Source organism: Schistocerca piceifrons, chromosome 7 (assembly GCF_021461385.2).
Source record: "Schistocerca piceifrons isolate TAMUIC-IGC-003096 chromosome 7, iqSchPice1.1, whole genome shotgun sequence".
NCBI classification, from domain to species: Eukaryota; Metazoa; Arthropoda; class Insecta; order Orthoptera; family Acrididae; genus Schistocerca; species Schistocerca piceifrons.
This window is the reverse complement of record NC_060144.1, coordinates 583,773,430-583,790,033: the sequence shown is the minus strand read 5'-3', so window position 1 is coordinate 583,790,033 and position 16,604 is coordinate 583,773,430. Positions and strand designations below refer to the sequence as shown.

General features: G+C 42.5%; 1 protein-coding gene across 1 annotated transcript in view; it reads left to right on the top strand.

The window, feature by feature from the left end:
- The window catches only part of LOC124804992 (neurobeachin), a 1,009,542-nt gene that overhangs the window by 110,292 nt on the left and 882,646 nt on the right, over window positions 1-16,604 (top strand). Inside the window, exons 21-24 of the mRNA XM_047265386.1 lie at window positions 2,079-2,232; window positions 2,311-2,490; window positions 2,579-2,722; window positions 3,686-3,793. Of these exons, the coding sequence (XP_047121342.1) occupies window positions 2,079-2,232; window positions 2,311-2,490; window positions 2,579-2,722; window positions 3,686-3,793 (586 nt within the window). The remainder of the gene's footprint in view (window positions 1-2,078; window positions 2,233-2,310; window positions 2,491-2,578; window positions 2,723-3,685; window positions 3,794-16,604) is intronic.

Below are 16,604 nucleotides of genomic sequence, written 5' to 3'. Positions count from 1 at the left end.
TGTGATAAATTTCCTCATTTCAGTGAGACTAACTGAATTTCAATTTGCCAATGCACTGGTGGTAGAAAGAGAATTCATGTTTTGTGGCTTTCGTATGCTCTGTTGGGCATTCAGATTTGTGTTATATTTTGCGTATTTCATTGCAAAATCTGTTTGAAAGCATGGAAGTGGGTGGGGCATGTTCTCATCTAAATTTATTATATTGCAGTCCTAAAAATGCCATAGTAACTGGAAATTGACAACATTTGTACAGTTTTTCCTGGAGCCTATTCAGTGCAAAGTTATTACTCCTACTCTTAGTTTTTCAGGCTCAGTGGACATAACTATCAGAAGAAAATAATCATTGCTTGAATGTCATGATATCCACTCTCCTTTACTGATTCCCCAGCAAAATGTCATACTTGCAAATAAACCGACCACAGAATTATATATGCAAAGTACTGTCAATTGAATAATGAATAAAAATTGTGAATATTTCAGTTTCAGCACTTATTTTCTTGAGATTTTGTAATTTCTTCTTGATAATAGTCTTCCTTATTACCAGAGTCATGTATTACATCAAAGTGTGAGGATTAAACTTGGCTTTCCTGAAATGAAAGTCGTGCAATAACTCATGAATTGCATCATCGTCCAATAGACATGTGCTTCACTACGTTGATGCAACCGACACACGATCTTCCAATATGCGCAGCATAATCTAGGGATCAGTGCCTAAATTATGGTCTTCACTAACCAGCCATGAAAAACAGGAGCTGTAAATGTGCGCAGAGCAACAAAGGATAACATTGAAAAGTTGTTCATGTAAAATAAATTATGGGTTGTGGATTTTTAGGAAAGCCAACAAAGGCCATATCTATACAGGCACTGGCCGCAAGCTGTTAACATTTTATAGTTACAAAAACAACATTCAAAATTTGTTGGAGATCTCTTTCATTACAGAAGCAGAAGAAACATAGAATTGTCTTAGACAGTCTGCCTTTATCATCATCAACACACTGTAGTAAATTCAAAGGTAGCTATAGAGGTCTTTTAATAAAAAATTTAATGTCACATGTAAAAGTAGAAGGTAAGATTTGTCTTCAGCTTAATAAGGAGCTTACATTAACCAGCTTGTGTAATATACTGAATATTTTGCAACCAAATGAATATTAAAGAAGTTTCTTTTATTTCATATTAGTAGTTTTGTGTCTGCATAATGTGGAAACACTGCAAAATCATCCTATTGGCACAGTGTCACAGCTCTTGACAATGATTGCTCAGTGTGGAAAGTGGGGCCCTGGAAGAGGAAGGAAAACTCAACATGTGGGTAAATTTACAGAGAGCAGAGAGCCCAAACACTGTGTAGAGACTGGCATGAAGAAAAGCACAAAATGTTACCAGTGCAAGTGACCAGAACAACTAGCAGGCAGAACCAAGAACTCAGTGAGATGTGGAAACCAGATCCATGTTAGTTAATCTCATTGTAGGGCGTCACTGGCATGGCCTATCACCAGTGACAGCTAAACAGCTGGGTCAGTGGTTCTGTCCATATGATTCTACACACACTCTGTCTGTGGTAGTTTCTGTACTACTTTGCTGTGAAATCCATGCCAGCACATTTATGTCCATATGGGTGTCCACTGGCAGGAATACTAAAAATAGAAACAAACATAAATGGAAGATGATACAACACTAAATTTGGGAAGACAATGTTCTGAGGATTAAGTTGGAATTTCACTAGACTTGAGGTCAAAAGAAATCCAGTAAAACCGGATGCCAAAATCATCAATACCCTTTTTTCATTGTTAATTTCCCACTTCTCCTTTACAAATATGTCCCCCTTTGCTTGGTAACGTAATTCCTGAGTAGCCTCATTTCCTTAGACTCTTTACTTTCTCCAGCCGGATGAAGAAACATTAGGTTCTAGAATAAGTCGTTATTACTATATGTCTTGCCAGCTGAAAAGTAGTGGTTTCTTTTTTTATAACTTTATTTTAGTTTCAGGTTTCACTTATTGTACTATTTAATCTTTTGCATAACGTATTTATCATTGTAAGAAATGGTAAAATTTTTGTTATTAATTGGTTTTTTCTTTGCAGCCATTCAACGAAGTCTGTACTAGATTTTGTAAACAGCAGTGAAAATGCTATTTTTGTTGTAAATACTGTGCACCTGATTTCACAATTAGCAGACAACCTCATTATTGCCTGTGGTGGCCTTTTACCTTTGTTGGCATCTGCAACATCACCTAATGTGAGTTACTGAAAATATGAATAACCAATCAAAATATTTTTATACTGTTAGTTAATAATCAATTACTTTCAATTTCAGTGCGAGCTTGATGTAATCGAACCTACTCAGGGGATGCCTATTGAAGTCGCTGTTTCATTCCTGCAGCGGCTTGTCAACATGGCAGATGTTCTTATTTTTGCCAGTTCACTCAATTTTGGTGAACTAGAGGCTGAGAAAAATATGTCAAGTGGTGGAATTCTTAGACAATGCTTGAGACTAGTGAGTTGTATGCTTTGGGATTGTAGCTATTGCATGTAAAGATTTTTCAGTATAACGCGCAGTGTACATAATATTAAATTAATTCCAGGTATGTACCTGTGCTGTGCGAAACTGTCTGGAATGTAAAGAACGCTCGAGACAGTTTCCAACACCCACTCCAACAACTGTCAACAACAACAACAAAGCAGCTCATCTTCAGTCACTCATTAGAGGGGTTCAGGCGTCACCCAAGGTATGGGAGTAGAACCTATTTTTTACTGGAAAAGAAATTTATTGGTGATTGCATGATAATGGAAATTATACAATGGAAACTATTTTTTTTAAAAAAAGGTCAGACACACACTCCTGTGGAGATGAAATGGTGGTTGGCACGTAGGCACATGAAAAGTTCAAATAATTGAATTAACTTTTGAGCTTAGGCCTTGGGCAGGTAAGTGTGGTTGTGTATGTGGGAATGGGCTCCAGCAAAGACAGTCCGCAACTACAGACATATGTTCCTACATTTCAGACAGCAGGGAAACCACACGGAGCGTGCAGTAGATAACAGAGATGGTACCCTACAGCTTCTCAGTACTACTTGTGGTGCCCTCAAATAGAAAACTTGTCAAAACTTTGCTTTAAGACAATGCTGCTTCTTGCACATAACCTGAGAGGAGTTCATAAGTTAAATCTGCTCAGAAAGCCTATGCTCTTGTGTAGAAGAATGTGTTTTCATTACCTGCATACTGAATGAATGATTTCTTCCATGATTGATTGTATAAGAAAATCAAAACTCCTTAAACATGTAGCTGCTTTCGGTATTTGTTTTGCAGTTGACCTGTTGGAAAAAAATTCAAGCATTTCAGGCCAAGTATTTATGGCTTAAGGAATATGATATTGGAGAACATTTTCTTTTATATTTGCCTTACAACTCTAACCAAAATTGCAACAGTCCTACTTGATTTCCATTCTGACTACAGTACGGCATGTGCCATCGTAGAGTAGATTCATCTAATATTTCACATGAGTGAAATGTGCTGAAGACGTTGGTTAACAGTTTGTGTGTTAAAAGATAGAGATTGTTTCAGTGACTCTTAAGAATAATAGTTGTAGCATATAGCTCATTATTGGATGTGCTAAGACAATAAATAATTGTGATTCTGTCACATCCGTTAATCAGATGTTTCCACTAATAGAAACATTAATATTGTTGCAGAATATAGTTGAAAATCTTGCTAGCCAGTCGAGCCCAGTAAAAGACCCAGAGAAACTCTTGCAAGACATGGATGTAAATAGACTACGAGCAGTAATTTATAGAGATGTGGTAAGTATAATTCATGTTTTGAGCTCTATTTGTTTTTTATATGTGTTTATTATATGAGATTATTCTTTAGTGTTTATTACTGTGTGAGTGAACATTTGAGACTAGCACATACATGGGTTTAGATCTACAATCTCTATTAAAGCAGTCATCAATCTGAAGACTGTTTTGAACACCACAATGGTCCTCTTGGAGTTGGTGTGACGTTGTCGTGCTTCAAGCTTTGAATGGTTTTAACAAACCATTTATAGGGGGACCCACAGTTTAAGATGAATTCCAAACCACAGTGCAGCCCAGCATTCTCCACATCAACAAATATTGCCAATGGTGAATGAAGTGATAAGAGATAGATAAAAATCCTAGGATAGGCAGTAGATTGAACCTGAGACCTACGAATTTTTGGCTGGCAATTTTTCACAGAGCCACTGAGCCATTTCAGTTTGAGAAACATCAAAACTTAAAAGTGAACTGAAATCAAAATAAAATTCAAAACAAAATAATGAATTATGATCTCTTCAGAAGCATACAGATGTGGATAGTAAAAAGCAGGAAGATTAGGGTTGAACGTACCATTCTATCCCATTAAATACAAGGGTATTTGAGATGGAGCACAAGCATATACGAGGGTAAGTCAGTTATTATCCACAATTTAGTTATATTTTTGTTTATTTTGGTAGTACTGTTGTTTTACATTGATGACACATGCTTTGTTTATTTGTTGTTATATCTTTGCAATTGTCAAGCTGCTAGGTTAGTTTCGTTATTGCTGCCATGCTGTTAATCATGGCTGCTCCGCTGTCTATTTGCACCAAAGAAGAGCAATGTTCAGTGATCTGGGAACAGTGTTTTGCGACAACAGAGTGCCTATGAATGGATTGAAAATTTCCGAAATGGTTGCATAAGTGTTACGCACAATGATGGAGCCAAATGACCATTTACCGCCACAAGTGAAGAAACCATTGAGCGTTCATGTGAAATGATTCTCTTAGACAGATGATTAACTATTGTCGAAGTGGCACTTCGTCTGCAAGTTAGTCACAGTTCTGCCTGCAAAATCATCCACAACAGACTTGGGTTTCATAAAGTTTGTGCAAGATGGGTCCCAAAACATCTCACACAGTTGCATAAACAAAAGTGCTTGGACATCTGCAAAAAACATTTGGATCACTATTGTAACGAAGGGGACAACTTCTTAGACAGGATCATTACTGGTGACGAATCATGGATCCATCATTACAAGCTGGAGAGTAAATGGCAGAGTATGGAATGTGGAATGGAAACATCCAAATTCGCCATGCAAGAAAAAGCTCAAGACCCAACCGTCTACAGGAAAACTGATGCTTATGGTTTTTTGGGCTGCACAAGGTCCAGTACTGGAACATTATGGGGAAAGAGGCACAACAATAAACAGTGTACATTACAGTGAGATGCTTACTGCCAGGTTAAAGCCTCAATTCAAAGCAAATGCTGAGGATTGCTGTCAAAAGGTGTTGTGTTGATGCACAACAATGCCCGTCCACATACTGCTGCCTACACTGCTGAAACACTCCAGAAACTCAAATTTGAAGTACTGGATCATCCTCCATATACTGACGAATACTGAGTCTGAAAATCAGAATATGCGAAGCTGGGACTGCAGATTGACAGTTAGACTGGACTGAGAGGGTGTGTGTGCTGTGTTGGGAAAGAGAAGAAGAGAGGTCCCCATGGGCTCTTGCTGTATCTGTATGCATCAGTTCAGATAAGTATCCCTGTCAGTAGCTAGTCCCACAGGCTGTTCCTTAAAAGCTGCATAAGCCATGGAATTCCCTCCCTCCCTCACAGTGGCCAAACTTTAAAAATTCCCTTCTCATGATGTGACCCTTTTCTTTCACAGCAAACCTCAAATTCTGCTGATCTTTATCCCTCACCAACCTGATTCTACATAAAGGGACCTCAATGAAACATGTATCCCTATACTACCTGTGCTCCCTCTGCATGATCCTATTACTGTGCAGTCCCAACTTCTACCCCATATATCCCAAATTGAAACCATTGCCCACCAGTACCTGGAAGAGTGCTCAAGACACCACTCGAAAAATTATCGTATTTATTAACATCCTACACTTACCTCAGTGCACTACTCTCCTTCAGTACCTACCCTACCACCCAGTGAACCCTCTCATCAACCCCACATATCAGCCATACTCTGCCCTGGTGACCTTTAGCATCTACCACATCCTACTAGACTCCCTCCCTATGTCCTACAAAAACCATAACCTAAACACACCCAAAAGACTGTTGTCAATCTATCCACCAAAAATTTTAGTCCTTCAGAAGTTTGTAATATCCAGAGGCCTCACCTTCAGCCCCACACAACGCTGGACTGGTCAAAGACCTACTCTCCTTCTCCCAATCTGTACAGTGGAAATAGTTATTTGATGCTGATACCTCCAACCAAAGTAATCTAATCCCAACACTTAATCTCATTGCTGTGAGTTCATACCACCACCCTCTTTCCCATTTAGTCACCACCTGGTTACCTGCCAAAAATTCTTTACGTCAAACTTGGTCTTGTCATCCTTCCTCAGGTGCTTTCCCAAGAATGCAAACCTCTCAATGGAATAAAGAACAGCCATTCACAATCTCAAGTCAGACTCTGATTTCATCATTCTCCCTGCAGACAAACGCTCCACCTCTGTCACGCTGATCCACAGTGACCATCTGACAGAAAGCATCTGCATCTGACTGACTCCCCCACCTGCTGGCCCTTCCGTAGTTATTCCATGCTAGAAGTTTAGAATAACCTCCAATCCCTACTCAGATGCTTAGGCCAATACCAGAATATTTCCCCTGAATCCATATCCCTTCCCACTCCCAATGACCCTCTTACATGTTTCCCAAAATCCATAAACCAGACAGTCTTGGTCTCTACTGCCATTGTAACTGGTTACTGCACTTCCACTGAAAGAATATCCACTCTTGTCAACCAAACCCCCAGCCAATTGCCTGTAGACTAGCTTCTGATATTAAAGATACGAACCATATCTTTCATCGACACTTGGCCACCTCCACCCAATTACCACTTTGATCCCTGCACTTGTTGCTGTTGGTGCCACCTCCTTACACCAGTATCCCACCAAGCCCATGGTCTTGCTGTTATAGAAAACTGCCTCTCCCAACATCCTCCTGATCCAAACCCATTACCTCAGTCCTTAAATGTCTAACAATTACATTCTCGCACGTAACTACTTCTCCTTTGGCGGGAAGTTGTATAAAGATATCTGTGATAAGACCATGTGAACCCACATGGCATCCTTCCAATCTAACCTGTTTCTGCACCATCTGGAGGAAACCTTCCTAGCCCCCCAAAACCCTTTGTCTGGTTTGGATTCTTTGAGGGTATCTCCACGATCTGTATTGAGGGTCGAGATACCCTATCCTCATTCCTCCAAAGCCTCAATGTCTGCCTCCTTCTCCCATCTGCTCCACCTTAGCCCATCGTGCTATCTTCCTGAACATTGACCTCCACATCTCTGATGGCTCCGTCCATACCATACCATATCAAGGCCATCAACCAAAACAGTACCTGCATTTTGACTGCTGTCACCTCTTCCACACCAAAAAAAAAAATCACTTTCATTCAGTCTGGTCACCCTTAGGTTGCATATCTGCAGCAATGAGAATTCTGTTTCCAGTTTGGCGATGGTCTCACAAAGGTCTTCACAGAGACACACTAGGTTTCACAAAGGTGTTTGCAGAGAGACACTAAGTCTCACAAAGATCTTCACAGAGAGTCACTATCTCCCAAACCTAGTCTGTAAACAGATTTCCCATGCCACGTCGTGACACACTCCTTATCCTCCCACCACCCCCAAGAATCAGCTTCAAAGCAGTGTTCTCCTTGTCACCAGCTATCAGCCAGGACTGAAACAACTGAACCACATCCTTCACTAGGTCTTTGATTATCTATCTATTGTCATGCCTGAAAATGAGGGACATCCTACTCAAGATCTTTCCAACCCCTACAAAAGTTGTATTTCATAGCCCATCCAATCTATGCAACATCTTGGTCCATCCCCATGCCTCTGCCTCTGCCGCTTCCAACCATTTTCCCCTGAGATTATATCCCTGTGGAAGATCCAGGAGCAAGACCTGTCCAACCCACCCACTCACCTACCCAGCATTTCTTACTACCGTCCTGTCATGGGTTTATCGTATCCCAGGGCCACCTGTGAACACAGTTAGTCATATATCAGCTCTGGTGCAATTTCTGCACAGTATTTTATGTAGGTATGACCACCAACCAGCTGTCGACCAGAATGAATGCCCATCGCCAAACTGTAACCAAGAGCAGAGTCAACCATCCAGTGGCAGAACATGCAGCTGAGCACATCCTCAAGTTCAATGACTGTTTTATAAACAGTGTCATTCAGATCAGCCCTCCAGCACCAGCTTTCCTGACTATGCAAATGGGCATCATCCTTATCCTCTGTTCTGTTACCCCCTTTTAATCCACTCTCCCATGTTATCATCATTGTGCGCTGCATGGATGCACCAGTATTCAGCGCTGCATGAATGTACTGGCACTGATGCCCATATGTTGCATCCATGTCCTGTGCACCTGCTGCCTCTTCCTCCCTGCATTCCCATCTCACACGTATTCTACATCCCTCCAAGCCAACAACCACTCTTCCCTAACCCTTCCTCCCATTCTCTGCCTCTTTTCTTCTCTCTCATACTCCACGTGACACAACCCTTCATCTCAGTGTACCTACCAAACTGCAGTCATGGTATAGTGTATCTGGTCAACACAGTGTAGTAGTGTGTGTGTAGTGTGTGTGTGTGTGTGTGTGTGTGTGTGTGTGTACAGAGTGAGGCAGCTATGTCATAACATCCCTTGTATCTCCCCAACCGTAATAGATACAAAGATGCTCTTTGGACAGCGAATTGCAGGGACAGGGCTTGAATACATCACATTTCATGTTTGTGCTATTTTTTTAATTGCAGAGATATGAGGCCATCTTTGTTTTTTTTTTAAATATAGAACCCTATGTTAAATTTTAGCATAACATGATGGGCTTAAAAAGACGGCTTCAAATATGTGTACATCATAACATTTAGACGAATAGTTTTTGAGACACAGATATGTTCTTGTATCGTGTTTGTCCTTCGAAGTGGCATTGTCCAATGCGACCTTTCCTGTTGTGTAGAGTACACGGTAAATGTTGCAAGTCTGTCCTTACACAAACATAGCCATTTACCTGACAACAGTAATACATACTGCAATAATTTGTGCAAAAAGTAACTGACGATGTCGCGCAAATATTATTCAGTTGTATGACAACTGTGATACCAAAATAGTAGACAACACACAGTATTAAAATACTACAAGATGTTAATACATTTTAAGTAACAGAAGTACAAATGTAAATGAGGAGGCTCTTATTGGTCACAATTACTTCGTACGCATTTGTTTTTTATTTGAAAATATTTACTGTTGATCACAATACGAAGCAAATACAAACAAAGATGCAAAATACATACTATACATGCTACAAAACTTTACTGAAGCATGTGCTCAAAATGCTTCCCCTCGGCTGCAATGCATGTTTGTAGTTGCCTTTGGAATGATTTGTGAACGGCTGCGAGGGTGTCACTTGAGATATCAGGGCACGCTTCGATGATACGTTGCTTCATATCGTCTGGTGTAGTTTGTATTTGAGCATACACTTTATGTTGGATTGCTCCCCACAGTAAAAGATCAAGAGGGGTCAAATCTGGAGACCGGGCTGGCCACTTCACTTCAGTACGTTGTCCTATCCAATAATCTGGGAACTTTTCATTTAACAGCTCTGTAGCCACACAGGAAGAGTGAGCTGCACAGCTGTCATGTTGGAACCACATGCACTGATACGTAGTTAGTTGTACCTCTTCCAGCAAAATGGGCAGAAAGTTTTGCAGGAACTGTGCATAGTTATTGCCATTTAGTATACCCAGAATGACGTATGGCCCCAAAATCGACACAGAATTCATCAACCGACCACGGCATAACAGCCTGGATAATTATAATGGACATGATATTTCCGGCCGTGAAAGTCTACGTTTTAGTATCAAAATGACATTTCCGATGATGCCGCACCACACGTTAACACTCCACAGTTGCTGATGCTGTACCTGTTGAAGCCAATGAGGATTCTCTATTGACCAGTAATGCTTATTATGCAAATTAACTTTACCGTGGTTGATGAAAGTTGCTTCATCAGTAAAAAGCACCCATTGAAAAAATGTTGGATCATCTTGTAGGCGCTGCAGAGCAAACCAGCAAAATTCCTGGCACTGTTCAAATTCCACACCAGAGAGTGCTTGATGTAATGAGAGGCGAAATGGGTGAAATCTATGCCAGTGCAATATGTGTAGAACACTTCTCTGACTTACACCTCATTCCGAGGCGATACGTAACGACAAAACAGTAGGGTTGTTATGCGCCAATGCTAGAACGCCCTCTTCATGTACCTCGCCAGTTACATTTTTCTGCCTTGTCCTCTGTATGGCATTCCGTGATCCCGATTCAAGTAGTTTTTTGCAAATACGTGCAAGAAGCTGGCGCGTACGATGCTCACGATCAGGGTACAGCTCTCCATATCACATTATTGCTCTACCAGCATTTCTTCTGCTTTCACCATACACTAGAAGCGTATTTAACTTTTCTGCATTGGTGTACATACCTGCTCCAAGAAACTGTGACAGAAATGCGATGTCTCATTACCCCAGCAGCACATTTATACCCTTCTCTCCACCTTCCTCGTGCGTCACCTTGCGACATTATCGAGAAGCAGGAAAACAACGCCTTCACTGTTAAAGTCCTCAGTCTTCAACAGCAAATGTCACATTTGACAATGCCGCTTCAAAGGACAAACACGATACGAGAACATATCTGTGTCTCAAAAGTTATTCGCCTAAATATTATGATACACACATATTTGAAACCATCTTTTTAAGCTCATCATGTTACGCTAAAATTTAACATAGGCTTCAATTTAAATAAAAAAAAAATAATTAAAAAAAAAACAAAAAAAAAAAAAATACCACACACACACACACACACACACACACACACACAAAGATGGCCTCATATCTCTGTAATAAAAAATAGCACAAACAAGAAATGTGATGTATTCAAGTAGCCCCGTTCCCTGCAATTCAATGTCCAAACGGCATCTTTGTATCTATTACGGTTGGGGAGGTACAAGGGGTGTTATGACTTAGCTGCCTCACCCTGTATACTCTACATCAAAATGGGATTCACCTAGAAGTTAATGAAGTTTCATTCTTTTATGTGTGCCTGTTGACAACTCACCCCTTCCAGTATTCAGCAAGTTGTTTCCTTTACTCCTAAAAATTTTATGTACTGCCAGAACTGACCATACTATATTTAATGTTTATTGACATAGAAATGACATCATCATGACTTATTGCTTCATTTTGATACTTTAGAAGCTTCAGCAATACATTGGATGTATGTCAATTTAAATTTGAGAAAAACACACACACGCACACACACACACACACACACACACACACACACACACACACACACACACACAAGAGAGAGAGAGATCTATTTGTAGGAATTTTTGTGTTGCTTATATTTTAAATTACTATGCAGGCTATTGAAAAATTTAACTGTTGTGTGTGAATACTGATCTACATTGAGATATGTAGATAGTACATGTGCATCTTGTATTGTGGCTATGGACTTGTTTATTTTGTTGTAGTTACACAGTTCTGTGTAAAAGATATTCACTTGCAATCAGCAGGCATTCATATGTTTAAAGGTTTGGCAGACTCAGTATTATCATATGAATGAAGTGCAGTTACATGATGCAAGCATCTTCAAGATACAAGTAGCTCTGACAAATTGTCTGTGATTTTTAAAGACTTTTTTGCTAAGTTCTGAGCTTGCACTTTGACTTATCACATAGAGAGTGTGACAAGCACTGTTTGAAGCATTTTCACGTGACAGTGAAATTTTAAATCGCTTTGCAGCCATATTTCAAGAAATTTAGTTTCAGAAAATTTTTTAATTAATGAAACAATGGATATTCCAAGATGGAGTAACAGCAATATCGAAAGGATAGATTGCTATTCACCATAGTTAGCCGCAGATGGTCACAGTGTGTGTGTGTGTGGGGGGGGGGGGGGGACTGCTAAAATGTTTAAGTTTTCAGATAAATTCCTTTCAAAATAGGAAACACACACACACACACACACACACACACACACACACACACACACACACGGCCGCTACTCTGGTCACTGGGGTCTGATTACAGATGTGTCCAGTGTGGTGGTGGGGAGTAAGTAGGAGGCTTGAGGTGAGGACAAAATAGGGCTGGTAGCTGCTATGCCAGGAGATTGTGCTGTGCATTGTGGGTAGGTGGTGGGAGGTGGAAAAGACGAGAAGAGAAGTAGAGAAGGGGGAAAGACTAGGAGGTGCGATGATGGGATGTGTGTGTGTGTGTGTGTGTGTGTGTGTGTGTGTGTGTGTGTGTGTAGTGCTGGAGTGGAAGCAGGGTAGGGGATAGGTAGGTGGAGGACAGGGAATAACAAGGTTGAGGCCAGGGGGGTTACTAGAACAAAGGATACGTTATACGGAGAGTTCCAACCTGCACAGCTCAGAAAAGCTGGTGTTGGTAGGAAGACTGTAGATGGCATAATCTGTGAAGCAGTCATTAAAATGAAGCACTCTCTGTTGGGCAGCATATTCAGCAACTGGCTGGTCCAACTGCCTCTTGGCCACAGTTTAGCAGTGGCCATTCATGTGGACAGACAGCTCGTTAGTTGTCATGGCCGAGTAGAAACTAGCACATTGGTTGCAGCTTAGATTGTTAATCACATCACTGCTTTTGTAGGTAGTTCTGACCTTGATGGAGTAGGAGGTGCCTGTGACAGGGCTGGAGTAGGTGGTAGTGGGAGCATGTATGGGACAGATTCTGCATGTATGTCTGTTGCAGCGGTATGAGTCACGAGGCAAGGGGATGGGAGCAGGGGTGGGGTAGGGATGGACAAGGATATTGTGTAGGTTCAGTGGACATTGGAATATCACTGTGAGAGGGGTGGTTAGGATATTCTTCGTTTCTGGGCATTGTGAGAGGTAGTCGAAACCTTCCTTACCGCCCAGAGCCCAAAGTCTTTACATGGTTTAGATTTATTGGTGTCATGTTTATAATCTAGACTGAGGATGAGGACATCCTGTTTGCATTCCTCCAGAACCTCAATTACCTTCTTCCCCATCCACTTTGCCTGCTCCTCCTCAACCCAACAAACCACCTTCCTCGACCTTGACCTCTACCTCAGAGATAGCTACATCAGGTACCGCTGACCATATCAAACCTGCCAATCATTAACAATACTTCCACTTCGACAGCTGCCACCCTTTCCATACAAAGAAGACCCTTCTGTGCAGCTTAGCCGTCAGTATCAGTCACATCTGTGGTGATGAGCAGCCCTCTCCAAATATGCCAAGGATGTCACTGAAGCCATTACAGATTTGAATTATCCTTCAACCTTGTCCATAAACAGATCTTCCATGCCTTGTCCCTCAAGTCACCTAGCACCTCCCACATATCCACTGTCCACCTACAAATGTGCAATTCTCACATGACTCAGTACCACCCAGCACTGGAGAAACTGAATCACATTCTATGCCAGGGTTTCGAATACCTCTCATCGTGGCCTGAAATGAGGATTATTGTCCCAGCTATTTTCCACACCCCTCTCTCAGTGGTGTTCGACCACCCACCAAATGTGCACAATGTCCTTGTCCATCTGTACTCCACACCTGCTCCCATCCCCTTGCCACATGTCTCATATCCTTGCAATGGACTTAGATGCAGGACCTATCCCATACATCCTCCCACTACCACTTACTCCAGTTCTGTCATAGGCATCTCCTATACCATCAAAGGCAGGGCTGCCTATGAAACAGCCATGTGATGTACAAACTAAGCTGCAACAAAATGCCACTTTCTAAGTGGGTATAACAAGCAACTAAGTTATCTGTCCGCATGAATTGCCACTGCCAAACTGTGGACAAGAGACAGCTTGACCACCCAGATGATGAATATGCTGCCTAACATGACGGGCTTCACTTAAATGACTGCTTCACAGTCTGTGCCATCTGGATTATTCATACCAACACCAGGTTTTCTGAATCGGGCAGGTAGGAACTCCCCTTACAACATATTCTTTGTTTCAATAGCTCGGTGCCCTCAACCTTTGCTAGACCCTTTCCTCCACCTATCTGCCCATTCCCTGCTCCTACTCCTGCATTAAAAATGCTTTCCATCGCATTGTTGTAGCTATTATAATTTTCCAACAATATTAGAGAAGAAAAGTTGCTACTCACCATATAGCAGAGATGCTGAGTTGTGATAGGCACAACAAAAAAGATTCACACAATATTTGTTGTGCCTATCATGACTCAGCGTCTCTGCTATATGGGGAGTAGCAACTTTCCTTCTCTAATATTGTTACATTCCATCCTGGATTTTCCATTATTATGATTTTCCCGTTCTTTATTCCTCCCCTTCTCCCATCCCCCAGCACAGCTTTCTGAGACTACACTTAGTAGCTCTATCCCATCCCCACCACATCCCTGCACACTCCAATAGGCAGCACAGCACCTTCCTCCACTGCTGCTATCCGTCCCCCTCCTCACCCCACTCCTCCTCCTCCTCCTCCTTACCCATATGATCAACAGCAGATTTCTGCTCATGTTAGATGCAGTCACAGTCGGGTCCAGGTAGCTGGAGACAGTGGCCCTGTGTGTGTGAGCTGTGCTTGCGTGCGTGTGTGTGTGTGTGTGTGTGTGTGTGTGTGTGTGTGTGTGTGTGTGTGTTTTGTATTTCTGAAGAAGTTCTTTGTCAAAAAGATTAATATTTTAGCAGTATTTTTCATTGTGCCTGTCTGGGAGTCAGTGCCTCATCTACACTCCTGGAAATTGAAATAAGAACACCGTGAATTCATTGTTCCAGGAAGGGGAAACTTTATTGACACATTCCTGGGGTCAGATACATCACATGACCACACTGACAGAACCACAGGCACATAGACACAGGCAACAGAGCATGCACAATGTCGGCACTAGTACAGTGTATATCCACCTTTCGCAGCAATGCAGGCTGCTATTCTCCCATGGAGACGATCGTAGAGATGCTGGATGTAGTCCTGTGGAACGGCTTGCCATGCCATTTCCACCTGGCGCCTCAGTTGGACCAGCGTTCGTGCTGGACGTGCAGACCGCATGAGACGACGCTTCATCCAGTCCCAAACATGCTCAATGGGGGACAGATCCGGAGATCTTGCTGGCCAGGGTAGTTGACTTACACCTTCTAGAGCACGTTGGGTGGCACGGGATACATGCGGACGTGCATTGTCCTGTTGGAACAGCAAGTTCCCTTGCCGGTCTAGGAATGGTAGAACGATGGGTTCGATGATGGTTTGGATGTACCGTGCACTATTCAGTGTCCCCTCGACGATCACCAGTGGTGTACGGCCAGTGTAGGAGATCGCTCCCCACACCATGATGCCGGGTGTTGGCCCTGTGTGCCTCGGTCGTATGCAGTCCTGATTGTGGCGCTCACCTGCACGGCGCCAAACACGCATACGACCATCATTGGCACCAAGGCAGAAGCGACTCTCATCGCTGAAGACGACACGTCTCCATTCGTCCCTCCATTCACGCCTGTCGCGACACCACTGGAGGCGGGCTGCACGATGTTGGGGCGTGAGCGGAAGACGGCCTAACGGTGTGCGGGACCGTAGCCCAGCTTCATGGAGACGGTTGCGAATGGTCCTCGCCGATACCCCAGGAGCAACAGTGTCCCTAATTTGCTGGGAAGTGGCGGTGCGGTCCCCTACGGCACTGCGTAGGATCCTACGGTCTTGGCGTGCATCCGTGCGTCGCTGCGGTCCGGTCCCAGGTCGACGGGCACGTGCACCTTCCGCCGACCACTGGCGACAACATCGATGTACTGTGGAGACCTCACGCCCCACGTGTTGAGCAATTCGGCGGTACGTCCACCCGGCCTCCCGCATGCCCACTATACGCCCTCGCTCAAAGTCCGTCAACTGCACATACGGTTCACGTCCACGCTGTCGCGGCATGCTACCAGTGTTAAAGACTGCGATGGAGCTCCGTATGCCACGGCAAACTGGCTGACACTGACGGCGGCGGTGCACAAATGCTGTGCAGCTAGCGCCATTCGACGGCCAACATCGCGGTTCCTGGTGTGTCCACTGTGCCGTGCGTGTGATCATTGCTTGTACAGCCCTCTCGCAGTGTCCGGAGCAAGTATGGTGGGTCTGACACAACGGTGTCAATGTGTTCTTTTTTCCATTTCCAGGAGTGTATGTGGTGAGTGGCAGTCTATTCATTCCATATTTTTGATTTCAGTAACCAAGACATGGCATGGGGTCAAATTGTTGTAGAAGTGGGGAAGAGGGTAAATTCATGTACACTGTTCGTTCTTTATTATTATTTTCTTAATTTTGTTGGAACCCGATAGTAATCACAGACATTAAATATCTACTGCAGATGCGACATCTATTTTATCTGCAGCTGTTATTAAAATTCTGATGCCATCTACAATTTTTCCTTAAATAAAGATATTTACATCATTATTGTAAAAAAGGATCAACACAGATCCTAGGACGGAGCTCTGTGGTACTCGATACTTAATCAGAGTTTTATTAGATAAATGTTCTGTTGTTTTAATGACATTTGCTTTGATTTCATCATGAATTAATTTTAACGTGACTGTTCAGGAAG